General features: G+C 39.8%; 1 protein-coding gene across 2 annotated transcripts in view; it reads left to right on the top strand.

Annotated features, from left to right (window-relative positions):
- CACUL1 (CDK2 associated cullin domain 1) overlaps positions 1-14,717 on the top strand; it is a 43,799-nt gene extending 29,082 nt beyond the window's left edge. For both annotated transcript variants that reach the window (XM_068198200.1, XM_068198199.1), the window contains 4 exons: positions 6,383-6,472; positions 8,897-9,035; positions 11,166-11,209; positions 11,658-14,717. In XM_068198200.1, coding sequence (XP_068054301.1) covers positions 6,383-6,472; positions 8,897-9,035; positions 11,166-11,209; positions 11,658-11,698 — 314 coding nt within the window. In that variant the 3' untranslated portion in view covers positions 11,699-14,717. The remainder of the gene's footprint in view (positions 1-6,382; positions 6,473-8,896; positions 9,036-11,165; positions 11,210-11,657) is intronic.
- Positions 14,718-21,009: the final 6,292 nt, after the last annotated feature.

Genomic DNA, 21,009 nt, shown 5'->3' with positions numbered 1-21,009 from the left:
TTTGAGAGGAGCAGTGCCAAAGGCTGAGAGAAGGACTGTGATTGATGCCAAGTTCATGGCCTGACTCTACAGCTACAACAGAGACCACAGGGTTTGTTTGGTTTTTATTCACTCCCCTTGCCTTGCCCTTTGGCACAGATAGACAAGAAAAAGATGGATTGAATTGACATTCACCCCCTTTGAGGTGGCATTTCTTCCCTCCCCCTCAGTTTTGACAGTCTCAAACAATCTGCACGTGAGAAGTAACCTGTTACTGCCTTGATGCACAAACTGCAGAGAAAACACCTGACAAGGAGACAAAACACACTCAAGGTGTCTCAGCTTCTTGCAGAGAGCATTGCCCCCAGCCTTTCTGTATGCTGATGACATTGAAGAAGTTCTTTGTGCTTCACATTTAATGACTCTTTCATAAGGAAAATGATCTTGTTCTTGAATGTCTGTCCTGAGTTGGTTTTGACAGCAGTGCCTGGAGCTTCATTATAGATTATAGGTTTGGTGCAGCAGAACCACAGGTTTTTATCTGAAAGGTTTGGGCCCTGTAGGAAGAGCTGAGGGTTTCATTGCATGGTTTAGCCTGTGTCTGCATCAATAAATGGGGTGCTGTAAAGGGAGCAGAATATGAAACGCCTCCCTGTTGGTGTTGAGCACCCAGTGCTGACCTTTCCCTGCTTTTTGGAGAGTTTTATTTCCTCCTTGTTCATGTCTGCTCCTTTGGACAGAGTGCCAGGGAGTAGCAGTTTGAGCACATCTGGTTTAATCTTGCCCAAAAGGAATTTAAGTAATATGCTCCAAGACAGCTCAGTCATACCAGCCAAGGAGCAGCAGTGTGGGGATGATCAGTGAATTTGCTTCAAAATCACATTTCTAATCTGAACTAAAGCTTTAATATAGAAACTGCCCTCAGGAGTTCAAAATCATTATTCTTTTTGGTTTGGGATTCAGAGTGACTACTGTGATGACAGAAGCAATGTGTTTTAAAAATGTCTTTTTTCATTACTGAGACCCTTTCCTTCTGCAATATATTGGATGTTACTCAGCCTCTAGACACTGCTTTGCTTTCTCCTAAAACTCTGAAAAGTTAGTATGAGAAGAAAATCTGCACAACTCTACTCTGCCATGTTCATAAACTGTATTTCTTGCTTTTAAGTTTAAGAATGAGACAGAAAAAAAATGGAGTTTTCTTTAAAAATATTTTAAAAGGCAGAATTACTGGCCTGTGGAGTGACTCTGTCCTTAGAGTTAGCGTTGGAATATGTGTCAGAATAGGTAAAATGAAATGAGGTTTCTTCCTCAGGACCTTAAAAATGAGGAAAGCCTAGTGGAAAACTAGGAGAAAATTAAAACAAATTAATACCAGTAGGTTTGTGCCAGACTAAACCAGGGTGATTTCAGTTAGAATTCTTCTGAAACTAAAAACTAATGTACTCTTTTCCCCAGCTATAAAGTTGTTGAGGTTCCAGCTTCTGGCAGTAATTGATTTGGAGGGCAAGAGGATTCTGCATTATAACAAGTCCTTTTTTTGAGATTTAGGGAAGGGGTTAAATTATTCTAAAGTTCTTAATTAAAAATAATTTTAGAAGAATTTTATGCATCTATGGGATTGTGAATTTCAGTATTTAATTTATAACTTACTTTATGTTGGCAAATAGTTTAATCACTTCAAGTTTCCAATTCTAACCAGATTCTAAACAATGTTTTCCTTCCTCTCTTTCCTTCTTTCCTTCCAAATATTGATAGACACAGATAACTGATAGTGAAAGTCAACTGCAGTATTGTTCCACTTCTTCTCCAGCCCATGGGGAGTGTGCTGGGATGCTGCTATTTCAGGAATGTCAACCATTCCTGCAAAACTCTTGTCACATAAATGTCACCCTCTTCTTAGACCTCAGCAGACACCTTTACACTCTGCAGGACTAACTAAGAGAGCTTTTGTAGCTGTTAATGTTTTATACCCTCTGTGCTCTGTAGATCTGATGGAATAATCAATATTTACACGCTCAGCAGTTCAAGGGGGCCATCACTAATACTGAAGTCCCAGCTGTAATTTGACAGCTAAGGACTAAGTAATTGTGTTGTAACAATATTGGAAGCAGTCTGGGTTGTTACCAAGTATTGTAGAACACATTCAAATTCTTTAAATAACAATCTACATGCAAATTTTGGCTCTGAACTAAACCTTTCATGAAAGAACTCTAGGGCATTTTATAAACTTGCAGCTTCGTTTCTCATTTGCCTTGTTTCATCTTGATTGAGTTGCAGCATCTCAAATTAAATTGGAAAATACAGTCTCACGTAATGACCACCATGGTTAATTTAGCTCCTTGGCAAAGAAATAGGAATAATATTCCAATTTCAGTAAGACCTCATAAAATTATAAATGTGAAAATACCACCCTATTTTCCAATTAAACAAGTCCAAAAGCATATATCTCTGCATTTACAACTTTGTTTTTCATATTTATTCTTTTTACAGCACTGAATATTTTCCATGTGATTCAGAATCGGAATTTTTTATTTTGTAGCATTTTTACTACATACTTAATAAAGCTTTTGGTGTATGTAATGAACATTTTTAAAGTAACCTGTGGCTTTATTAAAGGCCTAGTGGCAAATTCATAGTAATAAAATTTTTTAATTTTTTTTTTCTGATCTACAGTTTAATTCATTACAAACTTACAACCAATTTAAGTTGGTAAAAATGTATTTTTAATTCTTTTGAAAGGAAGATGAAACCCCAGGATCATGAGGAGTTTGATATAACTGCAAATATGAGGGTTAAGCCAAAGAGAAAGTCAGTTTTCATTCAAAAAGCTTTTGAAGTTCTAGATCAGTAATTAACATGGAGGAATTGAAGAAGTAAAAAGGTAATATAGGATCAAGTTTCATCAGACAATTTAATAATAAAATAGGCAGCAGGTAAAAAAATAAACAAAAAAAGGCAAATAACAGCAGTAAAAACCAAACACAAAAACCTGACCAACCTACAGAAAACCACAACCCGGAATGGCACCAACAAAACCTTTGAGCTGCATTTTGGCTGGCAGCTGTGGCAGTTTAATTGTTGTTGGCATTGGGGTTCAATCCAGTACTTTGCATGACTGGGGTAAAGGAACCATGTTCGAGGTGAATGGGTTTTTATCACGTGAAGTGGAAATGTTTGTGTGGTCAGAGGGACCCTGAACAATTTGGCTGAAGGAAAAGTAATTCATCCTGCTACAGATTTGACTCCATGGGCTCTGCAGATCCTCCCAAGAAGGAAGAAATGCTGTGCACTTATGTAAGGGCTCAATTCCCTGGAAGCATTGAAGCCGTCACTGTGCACAATAACACAGACATTGCATACACAGTGGGATTATAAAAAGCAGAGTTTGTACAGCAGGACAAAGATCTCCAGCATCTGTTTATGTGAAGCAATGGATTCTTCTGCTGTTGGAGACTGGAGAGCAGCAGCTGACTAACACCTTGGTGTGGAAGCTGTTGGGGTTGCTTTTAGTGGGAATCTGGTTTCTAATTTTTTTAAGGTGCATTGTTGAGTAGTTACAACTTTGAACACATCTGCCTAAGTCATACTTAGGTATGATTTGTTAAAATAGGTTACTTAGAAATTGTTAGATTACTACAGAGGGAGGAAAAAAGCCCTTGTATTAATATGCAAAAGTTTCACTGTACTGCCAGAAAACTTCATCTTCATCAAAACTTGCATCTTCAGCAAGTAAAATAAATCCATTTTCAAGGGAATGTTGAAGGATAGAAAAAGCTTTTTGGAACAGCTAAACCCTAGCTTCTGCAAGTCAGTCTTGAATTGTGAACAAGTGAATTTCAACTTGTTGAGATATCATCTGCTACTCCTGGAATTACTGGGTTTCTGGATCTTGCCCCAAGTGCCTCACTGTAATTAGGAAGTAGCTTAAATGTTCATCAAGGGCCGTGGTTCTCCAGTGCTACTGTGCAATACTGGGGTAACTTGATTACTGCAGAGCATCTGAACTGTTGCACATTCACACCTCACTTACTCCAATACTGTTCATTCACTGTTTCTCAGGAATCCTTGAGGCCATTTTGGGTATTGTGTTCAAGAATATTTCAAAGCATTTTGTATCTTTCTGCATTTAATACTTTTCATCATGGGAACCCACACTTCTCTTCTTTGATTCTGCCAGGAGTGATTTTCCAGACTTTCCAGGTTAATTAACTGGTTTACATGTTAGTTGCTTAGTCTGTAGAATGTGGTATTAATTTGTGAGCACTGTGGAGGTGGTCAGATGGTATCATGGTGCCATTACCACTCTCATTCAGCTGAGGTTCAGATTTATTTTGCCTCTCTCTCCTCTGTCTTTGTAAATGCTGCAGGTGCAGTTCTGGAAATGGGTAGAAGTGCAACTTCTGTGTTGTAGACTCTGACCAATTATTCTAATAAAGCAAGAGTCAAAGCCTTAGTATTTGTTAATCTTTTGTAAGATTGTAAAATAACAACAGAGGTGATTTCAGCATGTCTGTCAGAGCCAGACATGCTGAAATTTCTATTCCTTGAGTGAGCCTCTCAAGAAGTAATACAGGATTGAATGAATGTCTTAAGTTTGTTTCATTGCAAAACTGAAGATGAATTCATGTGCAAAGAAGTTTTACATCTTTGCATCTTAATTTACAACTTTAAATTTACATTGAGGTCTTTTGGTTTTATCCAGAGAGGAGTCTTATTTGCTCTTATGGAAATCATTCTGAAAACAAAAGTCCTACAGCAGTGCTATTCATTTTTCGAGCTTTGATGTCCAGCTTTTGGACAAGCTGGGTTAATTCATACTGTATGGCTTATTGAGCAGGATGTTCTTTAATTTTCCTTATTGAGAATCAGGAAATATATGCCATTACTTTGTTATCTTGTTGAACATAATGCTGCCATGCTTGTATTTATTGACTGTAAATCAGGAGTGAGTGATTTAAATCTGCACTGTAGCAGGTGCTGTGTGCATTTGCAGAAAGCAAGATAAGAAATGTTAATTTCTGAAGCTGCAATCAAGTAATGAGTATTTTTTGTTTTAAATAATTTGTTTTGCGTAATTTAATGTCTACATATGAAGAACAAATTCACAGTTCTTTGCATACTTTGCAAATCTATTGGTGATGCCTAGGCTGAAGTGGCTGCAGTCTAATTAAAGATATAAATATTTATATATGCACACACATTGTTTGGATTGTGCATTACTGTCACATTATAAAGCACTATGCCCATTTTAATTGTATGATTTCCAACTTTCTTGGCTGCCAAGAGGCTGTTTGACAAACCTTTAGGAAAGGGGCTGTAAATATGTCATTACAGAACAAATCACAGGCTCTCATACCCTCAAGGCTTCTGCTGAAATGAGCAAGCACTTTTAACATGGCTCTTTTTAAAGCAAAATCATCTATAACAGTTAAATATAACAACTTTGATTACTTGAAGGTTAAAAAAAGTACTTTGTTTTAATTTCCCTATGACATGAGCCACTTAAATAGTTTCAGAAAGAGAAGAAAAAACATGCTACTGAAGATTGTTCTTTCTGTTTAAGTGTTCTAGTGACAGATGCTGAAGCCAGAACTGGAGATGCTCTGAAGCTTAAAAAGCAGAGCTTCTCCAACGTCAGCCCAAGAGACATGTCCCTTGGGTAGAACTGTAAGAGTCATTTCTCCTCCTGTGGTGGGCACAGAAAGGTGCTCAACTATTTGGTAGAGAAATAAAAATCAAGATGTAGCAGTTGGTTTACACTTGCTTAATTTCCTTCTTTGTGTGCGTGTGTTTTTGTAATTCAGATGTATGTACAAAGCTCATATAAATACAAATAAGGATAAAAACCTGTACATCACAACATAAACAGTAAATGTGCTATTGCCAGGTTTTCCCTCAAGAGGAAGGTGCAATTATTAACTTGTGTTTAAAAGAACAACTTTTCTTCTTGGACATTTATAATTTTTGCACTACAAGTGCATAGACTTTGAATCCCTCTTAGTTTTGTGTACAAGATTCTAAATGCTGTAAAGTAAGGATCTGTGGATCTTCAAGTGTTTGACACACTTGGTATGAGTTTGCTTCAGTTCTGTGTCTGAATACTTAAAGCCATCTCCTGCTTGGTTTTACTGAACCTCTGCTACCTCCAATGAATGAAAAAGAAGTTATTACACATTTTCACTATACATAATTAGAGCAGGGTACTTCTATCTAAAGGTGATGTTTTATTACTCTTGAGAATAAGTTGAGATCAGATATGTAACTGTTTTCATTGTGAGGACATCAGGTGCCAAAAAAAGCACAATTGCTGTATTTTTTTTTTAAATTTAAAAAAATCTTACGTGTAAAAGCCTGTATTTCTTGGTTGGAAAAGTTGCTGATTGTGTTAATTTTGTTTCAGCTTTACTTTTGGAAGCTCAGTCAACACCGTTTCAAATAACTCCTTCAACCATGGCAAATATTGTGAAAGGCCTGTATACACTACGACCAGGTAAAAAGGAAAAATGTTTGTACTGATCTCATCCTGTGACTGTCATTTGTTTGCCAAAATGTGTCTGCTCTCTAACTAATGCACAGTTAACAGTAAAGCCTGTTGTGTTTTGTGTATCATAATGCTCAGTTCCACCCTGGTTCTTGTTGTCTGTCACCTGGGCAAGGTACCATGTGAATACCAAATACTTAAAAAAACCCAACAACCCAGCCCTCTGTTCTGGAGACAAAGGGAAGATGCATTCCTTCTCTGCAGAAATAAGGAAAGAAGGATGTTAATGTGTCAGTCATGGAAATTTAGAAGTATTGAAATGGTGAAAGTTGTATTGAGAGTCACTCTTCAAACACTTAGGTGTTTGGCATGAGGTGAATGATTGACTGTTTCTTTTATGAAGCCATTGTTTTGTTGGTATTATTTCATGGAAGAGCTTAATTTAACTTGTGAATACATTGTGTATCTTATACTACAACAATTATATTGAAAGGAAAATGGTGTTGCAGATTTTAATCAATTTTGTACGAGAATCTTCCAAGTTTTGGAGAACTGAGGAGGTCCTTACCCTGTATTTGAGATGTTATTAGAAACAGGAAGTGTTCACAATATCCATAAACAAATGGTACCTGTTTCCCTTCCTTTTACAGTACTGACAGTTTCTTACTGTGGCGTGCCTGAGAGGATTGTTCCTCAGCTTCAGTCTATTTTTGCAGTCCCCATTTACGGAAACAGAAATGAGAATGGGAATCCTTTACAAAAAGCTTTAGTGCAATATTTAGCATGTGTACAAACCAGGAATATAGTGGACTCTATATGTACAAAATGCAATTTCTGTAAACAAAGATTATTTTCACATCAGCAAAATGAACATACTTCCATCAGTTTTAAGGCAATGCTAATTTCAGTTTTAAAAAGTGTTCAGGACCAAAGATAGGAAGGGTGTATACATAAATCTAAAAACATTACTCTTTTGAAAACAATTCATCGTGGTTGTTCTTTGACCACACTTGATATTGTAGGTGATGGACTTGTGATTTCACAGTTTTCCATTTCAGATGATCCCTGTCTTGCTGTCCACAGCACAGCAGACACTGCTTTGGGTTGGTACCATGGGACTAACCAGATTTTGAGTAGTTAAAGAACCCAGGATAGACTTCTTGGTGTAAAAGGCTGTTCTTTGGTGATCCTAGTTCTTGGGGATGAATTCTGAATCAGTCAGAGCAAGAGTTCCTCTGAGACAGTGATGCTCACTTTCCCTGTGGGATGTATGGTGGGACTGGGGAGAGGGAGCAGAAGGTGGGGCCAGGGGAAGGTGCTGTGGGTTTAGAGCAGCTGTGGGTGTCTGCAGTGCCATGGCTGGCAGCCAGGGCCTTCTCATTCTCTTCCTTTGTTTCCTCTTCAGGTTGAACATTCCTAACAGCTGTCACACTTCCAAATGTTGCCAGAGAAAATTCTCTTTTAGTCCTAGCTCAGTACTGGGATCAGTCCTTTTTAAAGCCTCTCAGTCCTTTTTAAAACCTCCACTCATCAGTGCTGTGGATGAGGGGGTCGAGTGCTCCCTCAGTTGGTTTGCAGGACTGTGGGAATTCTATAAAAACTTGTGATGTTCCTCAGTGAATTTAAAAACGTCCCTTTTTTCTAAGATCAAATTTCAGGTAACTCCTACAGCCTGTGGAAAGTCTGGCTGCAGAAATAGTTGAAGGCTATTTATTTTTCTCAGAACTTCCTCTACAGTTGCTGTAAACCCAATTTTCATCCCTTGCTTAGTCTTAAAGCCTTGAAGCAGCTTCAAGGTAAATTGTCTTGCTCCTGTAAAACAGTGTTTAGTGTAGTGAAATAAAATCACATTTCTGTCCTGAAGCTGAACTAGTACAGCTTAGACTTAAATTATGAACATTAAAAAAGTGTTTGTCTAAGCTTTGGAAGATCAGTGAGAGAAATGCATGAATTCCTTTGAAATGGGGATGGAGGAGTAGGGTTGAATGATGATACTACTGTGCTTTTTAGAAGTGAGGCTCAGGGAGAGAAGGGTACATTTTGGGGATAGATTTCCTGGAGTACAGTGTTACAATCATTATCTAATTATCCAAGTGAGTTTGCTGATCATCAGTTGCCTGTCCGTAAGAGTGTCCAGGGACTCAGCTAAGTCCTGTGAGATGCAGCAAGAATTGAATTTCAATTTGATGATGAGGTTGAGAAAAATAGTAATTCTTCTCTCTACATGTAAACATCTGATTTCAACAGTATCATTATTTGTTCTGCTTTAAGGCACAGTTTCTGTGGATTTGGGAGTTTTTCTTTTTCCTTTTTTTTTTTATTTTAATCAAGATCCTAATATGTATTCAAAATAAAGTTACATTTGTCAAACAGTAAAAATGTCACAAAATATCTCTTCCATGTATTTTGTTATTGCTTTCTCTCTTCTTACAGAATGGGTACAGATGGCACCAGCTTTATTTTCTAAATTCATCCCAAATATTCTACCCCCTGCTGTGGAATCTGAGCTTCAGGAATATGCTGCTCAAGACCAGAAACTTCAAAGAGAGCTTATTCAGAATGGATTTACTAGGTAATAATTATTAATCTTTAGTAGTGATTGTGCAGGACAGTGCTGAAATGATAAAAACAGATACACCCGAAAATACTGAAGAAATAATTTAAGAGTTAATGCAGAACCTTCACAATTCAATATCTGAAATATGCCTTTATTTTCAATGTCTTTTGAGCGCTAACAGCCCTGCAGATGGTACCTAAAAAGTAGATTACTGTAAGGCTTAACATTTTTTGATGAGGTTGCTCGCAGTTCATGCATCTCTTGGTTTTGGTTGTGCTTCTACTGCATGATCATGCTTATGTTCAAGTTCAGCCTTTACTTTTGCTGTTTATTTTCTTTAAGCTCTCTTTTAGTTGTGGGGCTTCTAAAAATTTAGTTATTTTCTCCTTACTCCACTTCCACAGTTGTTTATACAGGCAAGGTGTTTATTTTAAATAGACATTGCCTATCTCAATATTGAATTGGGGAGGAGGAGAAGGGAGAGGAACAAACAGTAAAAGACACAGCAGAAAATGTTCATACTGTAAATTGTTCCCTCTGGGCAGTGCCTGTTGCTCTCTGCTGTTCTATATTTCTGCCCAGACAAAGGCCCAGCACTTTTCACCATTTCTGCAGTACTCTCAAAATATAAGATCAGGCTGGGGAAACCTTGTGCTCTGTTCCCAAGAGGTTCATTTCTTCATAAGGAGAAAACATCTTCATTTTTCCTGTTACCTGTGCAATGCTGAGAGTCTGGCCCTGTAGTTTGAACACCCACTAGATGTGGGTATGTTTAGTGTTAGGTGTATTTCTGGATTTCATACCCCATGGTTTTCCTCAAAGGTCATCTCTCTCTTCAGAGCTTGGTAAATTACTGAGCTGCAGAGCTGCACCATTGACCCAAATGCAAATGATGTGGTGCAAACCTTGTAAAGGCTGGCTGTTGAGGAAAATAATTTTTTGAGAGATAAGCATAAAAAACAAACCATGAGACCCTGGGCTGAGAAAAGCAGTGCATTTGGCCCAAGAAATAGAAGTGTGAGACTTTGTAACTGAGTAGACATATAATGCTGACAAAAGAACGTAATGTACAGAACAAAAGAGAAAAAGGAACAATTTGGTGTTGTCAAACTTTCAATCTTACTAATTCTGTACGTGGCTGATAATAGTTCTGCTTACAAGTGCATTTCACCAGTTTCACACTGCTTAGAGAACTAAATGTGACATTTCAAGTGCCAACAGTCTATATCCACAAAACCAACTGGTTTGAAAAATGTTTTTCTTTAGTTACCTGAAAATGAGAGACTTGGCTGTGAAGTTCTTTGGCTGGTTCTGTAAGGATGAGAGACTGTATGAAAGGCTGGGAAGGGTAGTAAGGGACACTGACCATTGCAAGGCAAAATGCATTTCAAAAAACCAGCTGGTTTTGTGGATAGAGACTGTTAGTACTTGAAATGTCACGTTTAGTTCCCTAAGCAGTGTGAAACTGGTGAATTGCACTTGTAAGCAGAACTATTATCAGCCACCTACAGAATTGGTAAGATTGAAAGCAATAACCATGAGGAACACAGCACAGTGAGGTGTATTCAGCAGCAGTAATTGCACATCAGCTTCTAGCTGAAGAACAACAGCTTATCAACACCATTAAGTGCTAAAATCTTCTGCTTAAAGAGCAAGTGTTGTCAGCTTAGATTTGCTTAGAGTCTGTAAGATTCAGGAGCATCTTTTCAGACTGACAGATGCAGAGTTTTTTCACATAGTTCTATAAAGTTTGGTTGAGGAGTTCAAACTGAGGAAAACAATTTAATGCATGTTTTAAGCTCCAACTGCGTATGAACGTTTTTTCCTCACCTTCATTTTGTAAAAAATTATCCTATGAGATCAAGCCTACTGTCTGTAGCAAATGGATGAGCTAATTAAATCTTACACTTTCAGTAAATTCAGATTCCTGCAGTAGTAATATTGTTGCTATGCTTGTTTTGTTTTGTTTTGTTTTGTTTTTTTTTTCTAAATCTCTAGAAGCTGCTGATTGTGCTAAAGTGTTTCACTGTTGTTTTGAACATCACAGGGTGGTTGGGTTGGTAGGGACCTTTGAAGGTCCAGAGGAGCAGGGGCATCTTTAGTTGAGGTTATGCTGAAAACACCTTTCTTTGCCTTCTCCTGCAGAGGTGACCAGTCACGCAAGAGAGCTGGAGAAGAGTTAACTTACAGTAAGTACAGCTCCAGCCCTGCCCTCACAGCTTGGGCAGACAGGTCCTGGTGGAATTCTGGGTTCTCAGGGTGGGGAGGTGTCAGAGGCTGCATCTCCACATGGAACATCTGTCTGCAATGTAACCTTTGCCATGCAAGACATGATTCAAACTGCTTGGACATGGAGCCGTTGGGGAATGGTATCTGTTCTGGTACTGTTGATAACTTCTGCTCGTTTAATGGCCCTCTTACCACCAGCTTTCCTCATACTTCCACTGCAGTATGTTCACTTTATTCTCTACCATAAAATGTCAGTTTTATGATGAACTCCTATTATAGGCTGAAATGACTGAATGGACATTTATGTGTGAATGTTTTGCAGACACTGCTGTGTTTTGGGGGAAGGGTGGCAAGGGACATAATGTGAAAGTTTAACGTGAGAGAATTTCTCAACTTCTTTAATTTCAGATGGCTCATCAGCTTGTGCAAGCTCCAGGGGATACAGATAGTGAATATACTGGATCAGCTTCTATTCCTAGCCAGAACAGACACTGGAGGAGCACAGGTGATATCTGGAGCCTCCTTTGGCAACTGCTGATACTCAAGCTCTGACACAAACTATGCCTCAAAGAAGAGTTTTGGACCTTCTTCTTTATATATTAAAATGTCAGTTGCTGCTACAGTTGGAATGACTTTGAAAGACAAATTCCTTGGTCTGGTCTATCAACAAGCTCTTCTGTGACCTTTGTGAGGAATGCACCTTGAAAAACAATCCTTTCAATGTGGGAATGGGCAGCCAAAATCAGCAGCTTCCAAAAGCATTAGAACGGAAGAATCCTTTTTGCACTCTTTTCTTAATATTAAGGACATTCTTAAAACTAGTTAACATGTCAGTGTATTAGATTTTAAACTTCAAGTTATTTTCTGGAGCTTCTACTTAAATAATAAGAATAAAATTTCATTATTTTGCAGTATTTGTTTGTTAGTTTAAAACCTGTCACCTTTCAAGAGTTGGTCCCATATAAATGTATCTTCTGTCAGGGAATTTTGAATTCCAGATTTTTCTTTTATCTCTTTTTTTGTTACTTGGTATTTTGAAATCTGTTTTCCTATGTGTTTGTACTCTGTGCCTTCAGCTTGTGCACTTTGCGACTTTATAGACCATATTTTGTTACTGCAAAATGTGTTCTTGAGGAAAAACTTGATGTGAACAAACATGCTGCAAAGTTGCACTTTTCTCTTGCATTAATAGGAAGTGAAAATAAGGAGGAAGGAAGAAAAGTTGAACCTATCACCATCACTAATAGTGACTTGGAAGATTGTCCCCAGTTATTTTTCACATGTATTAGTGTTTAATGCAGGGACCAGCTCTTGTAGAATCTCCCTCACTGATATTTCATTGGCCTCAGGAGTTGGACTGGATGATCCTTGTCCCTTCCAGCTCAGATTATTCTGTGATTCTGTGATTCCATAATTGCAATAGATGAAGGTGAGAATTCCAGACTGAACAAAATACCAGGATATTGTTTATTGTTTATGTTGTGCTCTGTAAGAACATTGTGGGCAAAACTCTCCAGTCTGGTAGCTCTGCAAAGTGCATCTCCTTCAGTACAAGATTTGCACTGGGCTGAGCAATGGTACCTATCCAACATCACTCTGTGGCTCCTGTGCCATTTCTCCTGCTGGGGGGATGTGATGGAGCTGTGACAGTGGACGTAGTCGGAATCAGGGATTTCAGGAGTGATATCAAGTGTGCATGTGCCCATCTGCCTCCTGCCTCCCGTTTTGTGTCCTGGAGATCCAGCTGAGCCCATCTCCAGGGGATCTGGGCCTAGGGGCTAAGTCTGCTCATTGTGATGTGGGTTTTAATCAGCAGTATGGCTAATGCAGCTCTTTCATGAGAGGAGAAACATACTTGAAAAAGCAGTTTTATTACAGGGTTTGGGTTTTTTTTTTTTCATTACTACGGATTTATTTTTTAACACTTCTAGTTATGAAGAGAAGTAGGTTGGTAATATAAAAAAAATCTTTCTGAATTGAAATAAAAGTTTGTTCAGTTTTGTCTGGCACAACTCTTATGCCTGTTTTAAAAAACAAGACAAAATACCAACACAACTCCTTTCATGCTTGTATGGGTTCATTAAAAAATGCAAGAAAAAAAGAAAAAAAATAGATGCGGCAGGGACGAAGTTCTTTTTGTTTTGTATCCAGGCTTTATGTCAGAGGATTTAATTCCATCAGTGTCTCACCAGCCACTTTGGCAATGTGGTTTGGTTGGAGGGTGGGGAGGAAAAATGAGTTTGACACTGCTGGGATTGACAGAATCAAATATGATTTTCCTGTGTCTTTCTTTGCATATTTGCAAAGCCTGTTTAATTTTGAGGAAGTGTTTCCTTTCCAAGTACGACCCAATGCTTCAGTGTTCTGTGTTCAATGTAGAACAATGCCAGCAATCTGAACTCATCCCCAGTGGTGTAAACCAAGCCTCTCTGAAAGGGATTTTCAGGTGCTGGTAGTGTCTGCTTCAACTTTGCTACCAGCTGCTTAACTTGGAGCAGAATTAGATAAAATCAGGGGGTTTGAAAATTTTGTTGAAGTGTGCTGTGGAGAAGTTAATGAAGGCTAATAAGGAACAAAAATAATTTGCCATCTTCCTGGCTTTTAAAGTTTTGGCTTTAAACAAAAATAAAACCTCTGATAGTGTCCTTAGCTTTAAAAATCACTGTCTGCTGAAATGGCAATATTCTTGAGTTAAGAATAGGTGCATTAACCTAATTTGGTTAAATTTGTTTACAACTTCATTACCATCCTGGTTCACACAGTACAGTAACCAAGCTCTGCCATCTCTGTCAAGTGATCACAGTTTTTCTCTGGTCTTAATGTGGTTTTACTGGTTCAGGTTTGTAAATAACACGTGCTTTTGCTTCATGTCTGAGGCAAGGGTTTAACATTCCTTTTCCACTGCATTATGTTTGGGACATAAACTCCTAGAGTGACAATTCCATCAAAAGGTAAAGCATTCCTGTCAGTGTGGTCCATTGTGTATGCACTGAGTAGGGCTTGGATGCTTCTAGTCCTGTTTAACATTGTCACCACAGCCCCCATGCCTGAGGAATCTGTTTGTTAAGCACTGTATTATGTTGTAAATTTGGCATTACAATTCCTGTATGTTTTGGCATTATTTGCATAATGCTGAAATGTTGTTTATCTGTTGAAGACATTATCATTGTGACTTAGCATGGAACAGAATACAGGATGCTATACTAAATTATTTTGTTTCTCTGTAAACTTGCATTTTACTTACAGTCAAACTAACTCAGCCAACTTGAGCATTGGTACTGTAAAACCAGAATTACCAACAGCATGATCCTAACTTCAGTATTTAATTTAACCAAATAACTTGTGGTGAATCTGTTGCATCTGTAGCTTACTGTGTTAAGCAGTAAAGTTGGTTATACAGTGGGTGTCCTTTTTATGTTGCACTGGTTCTATAGCCAAGCTTGCTACATTAAAATATTTTTAGATTAATTTCATTTCTTTATTTGAGAAGTTGAAATATTTAAATTCAGCATGCTGACTAATGGTTGGCAGTTGTTGATACATGGTTAAGATGGTCTTTGGTACAAATGATGGGGTTGGGGGTCTAACCAAGTGAGTACCCAACTCTTCTTCGGCTGCATCTCCTTCCTGCAGTTGTTGGGGAAATGTTTACAAATGAATGCATTGAAGTTTTTTACTCCTGTCATTTGATAGAAATGTGATCAGCCAAACTCATCCCTTTTAATTTGTCCCTGACATGATTATTTACTTTCTAAAAATTACGAAAACCAAACAAAACTCCCAAGAACTACAAAGGGCATGTTTGAGTGACTGAAAAATGTTTCTCATGTACACTGTGACAACCCTAGTGAAAGGAGTATTCTGTAGAACTATGGAATAAAAAACAACCACTTGAATTTGACTCCTGTCATCAACCCAGCTCCAGCAGAGAGATAACAAAGAATTTCGTGGGTTTTTTTTAATTTTTGTCTGTTGCCTTGACATGCACAAGGTGTCCAGAGGGCACTTAGTTCAGCTCACAGGGCCTTTAGGGTCAGTTGAGTGTAACCATCCTGGATTTAATCTGGGATAAACAAGGATCTTCTTGGTAGCTTACAAACTGCAGGTATGGGTAATCATGGCAGGTGTGAACCAGGTGTGGACTTATTCTGGCAGCTGTCATTCCAGTAGTTACAAGCTGTGGGAATTTACTTTGTAAATTTAGCACAAGTCAGTGTGATACTGGTCCAACAAGATACTTCAATGTCCCTAGTGCTTGTTAAAAGAAAGAGGCTGGCGGATCTAAATTTCAGCCTTGTAGCACTGAAATAGAGTGGCTTTGAATGGGGACGAGTCACCTGTGAGGGGAAGTTGTCCCCTGTCTGTCAGGAAGGACAGAAATCAGCATTACTGCATGAGCAAAACAGGACATACTTGCTGATTTGGCCTCAGCTGAAAACTTGACAAAGTGCTTTGTGCTTTGCTAGAGAGAGTGAGGGAAAGGATTAAACCAATGTATCTTGATCTAACTGGAATGACTTGTTAAGGGGATTCCAAAATTCCATAGGCAATGAGTACTCAGAAATCCCTTCTGGCTGTCTCTGGAATGCTCCAGATACACTTGGTTAATGTTCTTTCTGAGCTTCTGCTATCTGACCTAATTAGCACAGAACAGGAATGTTGACTTTGCCTAATGATGACAACGGAATGGATTTAGTAATGGCACTTATTGCCTCATTAGTACTGTTTTTCAATTAGTGCTCCAGTTCCAGTGATGACCTGGGTCAGCGCTGGGTTCTGTTAGAGAGCAGTGGATAATTTATTTGTTATTACTCATGGTTTGCACCATTGGCCATTTATCAGCGAACTGGATGGTTTTGTACAGAGATCAGTTCATTAATTAATATCTCAGGATGGTTGGTAGATGCTGCCCTGTGCATTGCCAGGATGAGAGCTCCAGTTCAGTTATGGGATAGGTGGGATAGGTCTGAAGGCTCTGCTGAGGTGATCCCTGGGGTGAATGTCACACTGCTGTCCTGTGGAAACATCCACTGACCATGGAGTGAATTGCACTGCCAGCAAACACTCCAAATACCTCTACACAGTCACCGTGGGAGAGCTGATGGACTGCAAAACTCACCTCTTACCTCTGCAGCTGCCTCTTCCTGTGGCAGAAGTGGCTGAGCAGTGACATTCAGCCCATTTGAAACAGGTCAGGGCTTGAAATCTAAGGATTATCTATTCCTGACTCAAATTCCCTGTGTGGTCAATGTGAAACAAAAGACTTCTCCAGCAGGTACCACCCATCAGTAAATGGATGTGCTCCTAGATTTCTGGTTTGGGGTCTCAGTTTCTGGCCATGGGCTGCTGGTATCTGAACCCACCTCGTGGAAGGAGAACATGGCAGACAGGACCAGTCCTACCTGTGCAAGAGCAGCAGGAAAACAGGCCAGGTTGGTTCTTTTTCTTAATTACTTCTGTATTAAGTCTTTATTGAGCAGGCAGCTGCTGTTCCCAGTTGCTTAGACAGCCTCAGTTGTTTCAGGTACACAGTTTGGATGTCTGTTGGAATGAATCTGAAGCAGAATTCCGTCCAAGCTGTAGAATAATCATTTCCCTTAAAATGCAGAGATGCGTCATACCTGGTGATTATCAACTTGTTGTGGAAATAATCTCATTATCCTATTCCCTCAGTTACAACTTCTGAATATTCAAGTGAAATGTGCTTGCCAGTTATGGCTCTGATCTGCTTCAGAGAATGCCACAGTTACAGATATGCAGGGGAGAGACACCCATAAAGTGAAATCCTGCTTCCATACTTCTGTTTCCTGTTTCCCTCTGGGGATGTGACAAGGAATGAAAAACTGGATCTTCAGTTCGTTCATGCTCTGGCATAATTATGTTTTATTATTTCTTTCTTAATAATTCCCAGCATTGAATTTGCCTTTTCTTACTAACTGCTGTAGATCAAGCTAACCCTTCTTACAGCTGTTACAGTGCCAAGATGCCCTTTGTGGGTAGTAGCAGCTCCTCCTTGTGAAAGCAGAATTAGGATCACGTTTTCCCAGTGCCTGTCTTTGTAAGTCACTGCAATCAGACGTGTTTGGAGCTCTCAGCCCCTTGCTGAATGAAATGAAATCCTGTAGCTCTTCGTAGCCAATGTTCTGCACTTCCCTGGGTGATGGCACAGGAACCTCACTCTTCACTGTTCGCCTCCTTGTCAGCTTATTGTGAACACAGCGATGAGCAGGACCCCAGTGCTGTGGGAATGTGATGATGACCCCTCCTGCTGGGAGCACAGTCAGTTCCTGCTGTGTAGCTTCCCAGTGGCAATTTCTTCATGTGGAAAAGCTTCTCCATTATCGGAATTGCTGGGCAGACCTAAGGGTCTGAACACTCACATCACAGGTGACAAAAGTTTAGGTGGAAATTTGTGGTGTCACGCTCTGGCCCTGCTGATGAATTGGGGATTTCCTTGCGTAAAAGGAAAAAAAAGAAAACTTTTAGCATAATATTTCATCTGCTCTATTTAGCAAAGAGTTTCTGCAAATCTGCTGCAAACTCTCTGAACTTGGATTGACAAGTTTATAACTTGCCAGGTCCTCTTGTCAGCTTGCCAGCACAGCCGCTCATCCTGGGGGAATCTCCTGGCACCTGAAGGTCCAAACTGAGGGAAGGAGACTGAGCAGAGCAGTGCAGCAGCCCCAGTGGTTCTGGCTGAGGTCTCACATCCACACCTGCTGCTGTTTCATCCACAGGGATGAATCAATGCCTCATTGTCACACTTGCTTCTCTGATTGTTACTTTAAATAAGCCACAGTCAGTGATCTGCAAATGTCAGGAATCACCTTTGAGGCACATTTGCCAAAGCCACCGTGCCCCTCCTGAGCTCTATCATCTCTGGGTTCTGTAAGTAATCAAAATTGTGGGTTCCTGTTTCCAAATCCTGGCTGGGATGGGCATGCAGGGTCTGTGTTCAGCTGTGCAGGGGCTGGGTGTGTGGTGGTCCCCAAAGCCTCAGGCCTGGGCCACAGGAAGGTTTTTAATTTTCATTTCCACATGTGCTGCAGGAAGGTTTTTAATTACAGGTGTAATGGCAGTGTGTGTATGGCTCAGGGCTAACCTTCAGGGATGGGAGGTGGTTTGCCTAATAAAAGGGGAAACAAAAGATTATCCTTTGCTCTGTATTTATGTAAGTGAGCAGAAAATGGCTTTAAGCTGTAAGAGAGCAGGTTAGATATAAGAAATCCTTTACTCAGGGTGGAGAGGCCCTGGCACAGGTGCCCAAAGCAGCTGTGGCTGCCCCTGGATCCCTGGAAGTGTCCAAGGCCAGGTGGGACAGGGCTTGGAGCAGCCTTGGACAGTGGAAGTAGCCCTGCCATGTCAGGGGTGACCCTGGATGGGCTTTAAGGTCCTTCCAACCCAAACCAGTCTGTAATTCTATGAAAACGCCACTCTCCCATGGGCTTTGGAGAAGAAAGGAGCAGAAAGCTTAATCAAGCTGAGCAAAGTACAAAACATTGTCCTGCCAGAGCAGCAGTGACTGCCCCTGGCTGGTTGAGGGCATTTTTTAACGTGTTCCAGAGTTTAGAGCTACATGCTGGTAAAAGTGTTCTGAGGAGAGTGGCATTGCCCAGCCTGGCTGGGAGCTGTGTGCTGGGGAGGGCAGGGTGTCACTGTGCCACCAAATGGTGCTTGTGCTCCTTTAGCCATTCCCAGGGTGGGACAAACCACCCTGAAACTGATTTAGCTGCTTTGCAGCCAGCTGTTGGTTGTATATAAAGTACTTCAAGAGCTCTATTGATTTTTAAAAGCATCCTGAAAACACAATAAATTTGAAGTTAATTCCTAGGGGAGCTAATTTAACTTTATACTGGTTTGCATCCTCAGAGTGACTTAGTTCAAGATTGCTTTAGTCTAATTAATTCTTCTTCTGTTGAATACAAATAAATGCTTTGGCCATTATTATATTATTCTCTTTGTTTGTGGGTTACATATGCACAGGAAAAAGCCCAACATGTCTGGCTGCTTTTAATTGAACCATGTGACTGATTTGATTTTCCATCAGTCAAATTAAGGCTAATAAACTGAATTTAAAGCAAAAGAAGGATATTCATACAGAAGAAATAATTCTTCTCTTGGCTAGATAAATTTCAAACCACAGGCTTGGCCCTCAATATTAATCTCTGAGAATTTTCAGAGTCACAAAGAGCTAATTTAAAATGTCCTGGGTCATGTTGAACATGTCAACTCATAAGCAGAATGGAGGGAGCACTTCACCACTTGGGAGAGCTTATCTCTGGCCAAAAACTGATACTGTGCAAAACTTGTGTGTGCCCCAATAGGCACAATTTCAGTATTTTTTAGCTTCTGCAGTGTGTTGCTGAAATTTGTAACTTTTCATGTGGTTTTCATATATCATTTCTATTTCAGCTGCCCAGTGTCTTCTGACTGGATGATGCTGGACACCTTCAAATCCCAGTCTTCCCCCATAGCCCAGGGCACAATCTGGGCTACTTTTTATGTCTCCAAGCAGATGCTTGGAGGAGAAAGGCAGGGACAGGACAAGACTGCTTAGTTCAGGAAGAAGAGCAATGCACCCAGACACTCTCTTTGCCTTTTCCTGAGGAGAAACATCATAACCTGAAATCCTCTGGGTTTAGTGGTCCTGATCTGTGCTTCTGGCTGTCCAGATGTGCTCTGGACAGCCTTTACACCATGTTAGAGCTGTCTGCATCCTTTTCTCTCCATGCTCCTGCCCTTGTGTGCTGCTCTAGAGTGGGCAGCTCAACTGCTGCAGCTGGGTGAGGCTGCAGCTGTCAAGGCAGCTTTAATCTTTCACCTGTGTGGATGATGTACTGGCAATCCTTGAGCAATGTTGCATTTTAATTCCCCTTAATGGTTATTTGCAAAATGGATGAAAATATTGACAGCTTGATATTTCAAAACAGATTGAAATCTTAGGTACTTCTAGCGTCAACATAATTGCTTTCTCAGGAATGGGGGAATTAATTTAAATTTATTTAAATTTTCTACCAGCAATTCTAGTCTGTTATTCTCTAGTTGCTGCTGTGCTGTCAGTCAGGTTCTCCTGATTTGTAGGTTCCAACATTATATGATTTTCTCTTGCTGTAACTTTTTTGTAGCCTACTCCAATATGAATGAAGTTGCAGATGTGTTCTCTCTAGTTTTATTCTCAAGTCATACAAACCTGTCACTTTTTCTGCCTTTGACTCTGACTCAGAGCTGTCAGAATGGCTTATTCCCACTTGGTGAAGAATTCCTGGAAGTTGAAGAGATAAAAACACTGAACTTTAGTAACCTGCCTGATTACTGAAAGACACTGAGAAAGGGCTCTTTGGGGACATGTGTATGCTGAAGATGGATGTATGTGGCCAGCTGGCAGTGCTGCCATTCCTTCAACATGTTAGGGGTTAGTTTCACCACAGAGTAACTTCTTGTCTATATTTTAATAAGAAAATACACTTTAAGTTCCTCGAAACCATAAAACAAACCCTGCACCACAAAATGAAGTGGTGGTTGTAAGGAAAAAAGTGAAACGAAATGACAAAAAAGAGTGGTGAAGGCTGCCAGGGGTACAGACACACACACTGAAGCTCTGCCTCTGCTGAACTTGGCAGGGACATCCCTGCAAAATACCAGATGCTGCAGTTTTGAGCTGAGAAGTTTATGCAGGGAAGTGCTCAGACATGTGGCTGCATCTAGTCTTGCACAAGGAAGGAAACAGCACTCAGCTGTTCTCTAAATTATGCACAAACCA

This window comes from Anomalospiza imberbis, chromosome 8 (genome assembly GCF_031753505.1).
Source record: "Anomalospiza imberbis isolate Cuckoo-Finch-1a 21T00152 chromosome 8, ASM3175350v1, whole genome shotgun sequence".
Taxonomy (NCBI): Eukaryota; Metazoa; Chordata; class Aves; order Passeriformes; family Viduidae; genus Anomalospiza; species Anomalospiza imberbis.
The sequence above is the reverse complement of the archived record's forward strand: the minus strand, read 5'-3'. Positions and strand labels throughout refer to the sequence as shown.